The sequence below is a fragment of the Electrona antarctica genome (assembly GCF_951216825.1).
Source record: "Electrona antarctica genome assembly, chromosome: 4".
Taxonomy (NCBI): Eukaryota; Metazoa; Chordata; class Actinopteri; order Myctophiformes; family Myctophidae; genus Electrona; species Electrona antarctica.
Genome location: NC_136809.1, coordinates 1,817,778 through 1,824,024, shown reverse-complemented (window position 1 = coordinate 1,824,024; position 6,247 = coordinate 1,817,778). Strand labels below are relative to the sequence as shown.

The window sequence follows — 6,247 nt, the reverse complement described above, 5'->3', positions numbered from 1 at the left end:
GTCCTATTGTTTAGAGGTGTGTCCTAGTGTTTAGGGGCGTGTCCTAGTGTGTTTAGAGGTGTGTCCTAGTGTTTAGAGGTGTGTCCTAGTGTTTAGAGGTGTGGCCTAGTGTTTAGAGGTGTGTCCTAGTGTGTTTAGAGGCGTGTCCTAGTTGAAAGCCTCCTTGTTGATCCACATGAGGCTGCGCGTCTCGTTGGGTTTGCACTCGTACTCGATGTCGCTGAACTTGTTGCCGCACTGACAGTGTTCTCGCTTGTAGTAGTTGTAGTACTTGACCTGCCACACCGTCTCGAACTGACCCGCCACAGGGAACTGGAGGGGGGGGGGAGAGGGGGGGGAGAGAGAATCAATCACAGCAATTGATTGATTTTGATTGATTGAAACATGTATTAACAGTTTGCAGAATTACAGTACATTTCAAGCACAACTCAATACAAAGAGAATCAATCACAGCAGCACAGTGAACAAAGGGATAGAATAAAGAGTTAAACTAACAGCAACATATTATGTACTGGTGGTTATGTTCCATATATACAGCAACAAATCACACCTGTGTGAAGTGAGGGGCGCTCTTATCATTATACATCAATTGACCTAATTTCTCCTTTCATCGTCAGAATTGTCTATGACCTTCTGACCTCTATGACCTTCTGACCTCTATGACCTGGACAGGTCCTCACCTCTATGCTCCTATTGGTCAGTATCCTCACCTCTATGCTGCTATTGGTCAGTATCCTCACCTCTATGCTCCTATTGGTCAGTATCCTCACCTCTATGCTCCTATTGGTCAGTATCCTCACCTCTATGCTGCTATTGGTCAGTATCCTCACCTCTATGCTCCTATTGGTCAGTATCCTCACCTCTATGCTGCTATTGGTCAGTATCCTCACCTCTATGCTCCTATTGGTCAGTATCCTCACCTCTATGCTGCTATTGGTCAGTATCCTCACCTCTATGCTCCTATTGGTCAGTATCCTCACCTCTATGCTGCTATTGGTCAGTATCATCACCTCTATTCTCCTATTGGTCAGTATCATCACCTCTATGCTCCTATTGGTCAGTATCCTCACCTCTATGCTGCTATTGGTCAGTATCATCACCTCTATTCTCCTATTGGTCAGTATCATCACCTCTATTCTCCTATTGGTCAGTATCCTCACCTCTATGCTCCTATTGGTCAGTATCCTCACCTCTATGCTGCTATTGGTCAGTATCCTCACCTCTATGCTGCTATTGGTCAGTATCCTCACCTCTATGCTCCTATTGGTCAGTATCCTCACCTCTATGCTGCTATTGGTCAGTATCCTCACCTCTATGCTCCTATTGGTCAGTATCCTCACCTCTATGCTGCTATTGGTCAGTATCCTCACCTCTATGCTGCTATTGGTCAGTATCCTCACCTCTATGCTCCTATTGGTCAGTATCCTCACCTCTATGCTGCTATTGGTCAGTATCCTCACCTCTATGCTGCTATTGGTCAGTATCATCACCTCTATGCTCCTATTGGTCAGTATCCTCACCTCTATGCTCCTATTGGTCAGTATCATCACCTCTATGCTCCTATTGGTCAGTATCCTCACCTCTATTCTCCTATTGGTCAGTATCATCACCTCTATGCTGCTATTGGTCAGTATCCTCACCTCTATGCTGACCTGGACAGGCTGTCTGTCTCCACTCTTGGTGTGAGGAACTCCCTCGGTGTCGTACTGACCCTGATAGACCACCTGCTGCTCGTCTTTAGACTCCTCCTCCAGAGGGAAGACCACGCCTCCAATGTTCATGTTTCTGCAAGAAGAAGAAGAAGAAGAAGAAGAAGAAGAAGATTACAATATACTTTATTACATGGCTTGGTTGAATGCTTGATTCTGATTGGTCAATCGCTTAATTGAGCGGTGAGTTATCTCATCATAATGACCGCTCCGCTGTATAACAGACCTCTGCCTAATCAAACCCTCTGAGCTTCCAACGTGACAGCCATGTAAACACACACACACACTAGTGACACACAATGTCATTTACAGCTAAACGTTGCTCTCAAGAATGTTTTTGAAAACATTTGAGCGAGAAATAGACGAAGCAGGACCCGAAAATGAATTCTATTTGATCAACTCACTTCCTTGTTTTCCGACAGTGCTGCAGCCCTGCAGCTGGCCAGACGCAGCCAGCACGAACTTATGGAATACTTTTTTTGTTGTGTTTTGGGTCAATGTATTAATTTATGTTAGGTAGCCATGTAATAAGCCTGGGCTTCACCTTGGTGGTTAAACTCCCTGTCGGTGAATTATCTCCCGACAACGACCACCTAGCCAGATATTATCCCTTACATAAACACCACGCTAGGATGTGCTTAGGACGCTTCGGATGCAGACCAAGGACCAGATGGATTATATCTCCACTGGTAGGAGACCCCGGGGCAGACCAAGGACCAGATGGATTATATCTCCACTGGGAGGAGACCCCGGGGCAGACCAAGGACCAGATGGATTATATCTCCACTGGGAGGAGACCCCGGGGCAGACCAAGGACCAGATGGATTATATCTCCACTGGGAGGAGACCCCGGGGCAGACCAAGGACCAGATGGATTATATCTCCACTGGGAGGAGACCCCGGGGCAGACCAAGGACCAGATGGATTATATCTCCACTGGGAGGAGACCCCGGGGCAGACCAAGGACCAGATGGATTATATCTCCACTGGGAGGAGACCCCGGGGCAGACCAAGGACCAGATGGATTATATCTCCACTGGGAGGAGACCCCGGGGCAGACCAAGGACCAGATGGATTATATCTCCACTGGGAGGAGACCCCGGGCAGAACAAGGACCAGATGGAGGGATTATATCTCGAAACTGGCCTTAGTTGGAACGCCTCAGGATCCCCCGCTGTTGCCCCCGCGACCCAACTACGGTTAAGCGGTTGAAGATGGATGGCTTGATGGATGGATATAAACACGACTTCTCCTATGTTTCTGCATGAATAAGTTTACGATATACACTGTAAACACCTCGCCTGTTATGGTCATGTTTATATACGATATACACTGTAAACACCTCGCCTGTTATGGTCATGTTTATATATGATATACACTGTAAACACCTCGCCTGTTATGGTCATGTTTATATACACTGTAAACACCTCGCCTGTTATGGTCATGTTTATATACACTGTAAACACCTCGCCTGTTATGGTCATGTTTATATACACTGTAAACACCTCGCCTGTTATGGTCATGTTTATATACACTGTAAACACCTCGCCTGTTTTGGTCATGTTTATATACGATATACACTGTAAACACCTCGCTTGTTATGGTCATGTTTATATACACTGTAAACACACCTGTTATGGTCATGTTTATATATGATATACACTGTAAACACCTCGCCTGTTATGGTCATGTTTATATACGATATACACTGTAAACACCTCGCCTGTTATGGTCATGTTTATATACGATATACACTGTAAACACCTCGCCTGTTATGGTCATGTTTATATACACTGTAAACACCTCGCCTGTTATGGTCATGTTTATATACACTGTAAACACCTCGCCTGTTATGGTCATGTTTATATACACTGTAAACACCTCGCCTGTTATGGTCATGTTTATATACACTGTAAACACCTCGCCTGTTTTGGTCATGTTTATATACGATATACACTGTAAACACCTCGCTTGTTATGGTCATGTTTATATACACTGTAAACACCTCACCTGTTATGGTCATGTTTATATATGATATACACTGTAAACACCTCGCCTGTTATGGTCATGTTTATATACGATATACACTGTAAACACCTCGCCTGTTATGGTCATGTTTATATACGATATACACTGTAAACACCTCGCCTGTTATGGTCATGTTTATATACACTGTAAACACCTCGCCTGTTATGGTCATGTTTATATGCATGAAGATGAAGGAGGAGACACAATAAATATAGCTGCAAGCAGCGATAAGATGGGGCCAAACCATAAAGTTGGAGACTGGAGATGAAGAATTGTGCCGTAACTTTTATAATTTGTGCTGGTATAATCTTTGAAATTATAAGTTATAAGAATTTTTTTAAGTTATAAGTTTGCTGAGCCTTAAGTTGCACCCCCAATTTTTGGCTCCAAATCAAACTAAAAAGGTGTCATTCTTTAGTGCTTTTTGTGTTCTAATTTGTGCCGTTGAAATCAACAACTGTGTAATTTTGATCTTTTTTAAATATAAATTGTTATGTTGTTAGATGACTGCCATTAGGCCAAGAGGGGGCGCCAGTACACCAGACTATAGGACAAGGTAGACAGTAGGAAACATATAACTTAAAATATTTAAAAAATGATACCAGCCCAAATTATGAAATTTACGGCACAATTCAGCACAAATCCAGCACTAGGGATTGACACCATTTTGTATTCATGTTTTCATCATATGGGGCAATAATGGGGTGCCAACTTCACGGAGGTACCAAATGTACCCTTACTCATAAGTTAATATAATAGGCTATAAACAATATTGTTTGATGATCTTTAGGCTATAGGCTTTAGAGGTTGTTTACAGTAAAACTATGATGTTGTGAGGTTCACAGTCACATACTGGACGACCCCCGTTTAGCCTTTTGGACCAAGACGGTTTGTATCCTCCCTGTCATTGTGTGTAATGTAATACTGTAATTCTATGTTTATACTTCTCCCCACATTCAGATTCATAACATATCATGTTTACCCTAAATGTCACGGTTGTTACCCGACCATACGGGTTGTTTGTGTTCCAAAATACTTCCTATTGTTTCATTAAGACATGTGTTTTAATCTGTCCCGCATTTCCTCAACGAGTGAAGTGGCGCTGCAGGCGGAAGACGGTATTACACTCCACGGGAACCAGTGAATTACGATGGCGTTCGGGCACAGGCGAGATGAAAACATGTCTTTATTGAACAATACCGGATGTTACGGAACACAGACAGTCCGTACCGTCCTGAAACATCCATAGCTTCAGCAACAAGCGCTTTATATTTAAGATGTGTACCTTGACGGAGAAGTACGGACATTAAGGGTTTATGTCCGAGACTGACAGACGCACACATGTCAGAACCAAAGCGGAGGTCCATAACGGCTGTATTATAACAGACCACGCCCATCACGGAAAGCACTTTCACCATCTTTACACACACACGCACGCACGCACGCACACACACGCACGCACGCACACACACACGCACGCATCATAATTTATTAAAAACCACAACAAAACCGTCTCTCATGTTTAGACCTGCTGTCTGTGCTGGAATGAACACACATTATTAATGTAGGCTAAACCTACTGAATTAACACACATATAGGCCTTATTCTACTAATGTAGGCTAAACCTACTGAATGAACACATATATAGGCCTTATTCTACTAATGTAGGCTAAAACTACAAGCATCATGTTTATGTAGCATCGTCCTCATAGGCTAACCTACGAATTGATCCTGCATGACTTATTGCTCTATCATCGCCAGTTCAAATAAACGCCATCCATCCATCCTTCAGAGGATGGTGTTTCCTTACGGTTCGGTTCATTACAGATGTCCTGTCCTACAGCCAGGCATCGGCCTGCCCTGCAGTCACAACAACAGACTATACATTTACACCAACATTTAGAGCAGCTGTCCTCATACAGCGGCCTCAGTCACACCAACAGACTAGCCTACAACAGGAGCCTCCCAATATGAATATAGGCTACACTACACCACTTGCTGCCCACGATAGAGAATATATAAAACCTTTTTAAAAACATAGGCCCATTAATTATTATATTCATAATATACATGATCCGTATATGGCCTGGACGTTGAATAAACCTTTTTAAAAAACATATTGTATTGACATCTTACGGCCTGGACGTTCCATATGCAGGCTTCATGACATTATACTATTAATAATAATAATATTAATAATTCTTACGTGGCCGTCACGCCTCCAGGCTTCATGACCACCTGGATGCGGTACTTGGACCCGGTGAGCAGCTTGATGGTTCGGTTCTGGCCGAACCGCGTCCCGTCCACCTTGAAGAACACCGGGCCGTCGTTGGGCTGGATCTTCAGGGAGATGGACAGCTGGATCAGCTCCGGGACCGAGTCCATTATTAGCTATAATACTACTAATATATGATCTATAGTAATCTATTGTTATGATCTAGTGTAATGTTGTATTGTGAGGTTAATATCAGAACAGCAGCAGCTCGAGCTGTTTCTCGTCCAGCAGGAAA

General features: G+C 43.5%; 1 protein-coding gene across 1 annotated transcript; it reads right to left on the bottom strand.

The window, feature by feature from the left end:
- Positions 1-147: 147 nt before the first annotated feature.
- On the bottom strand, positions 148-6,122 carry cnrip1a (cannabinoid receptor interacting protein 1a; the record flags this gene model as incomplete). The annotated part of the gene is made up of 3 exons (XM_079499320.1): positions 148-312; positions 1,641-1,785; positions 5,944-6,122. The coding sequence occupies 3 exons, from the start codon at positions 6,120-6,122 to the stop codon at positions 148-150; spliced, it is 489 nt and encodes a 162-aa protein (XP_079355446.1).
- Between the last annotated feature and the right edge of the window lie 125 nt (positions 6,123-6,247).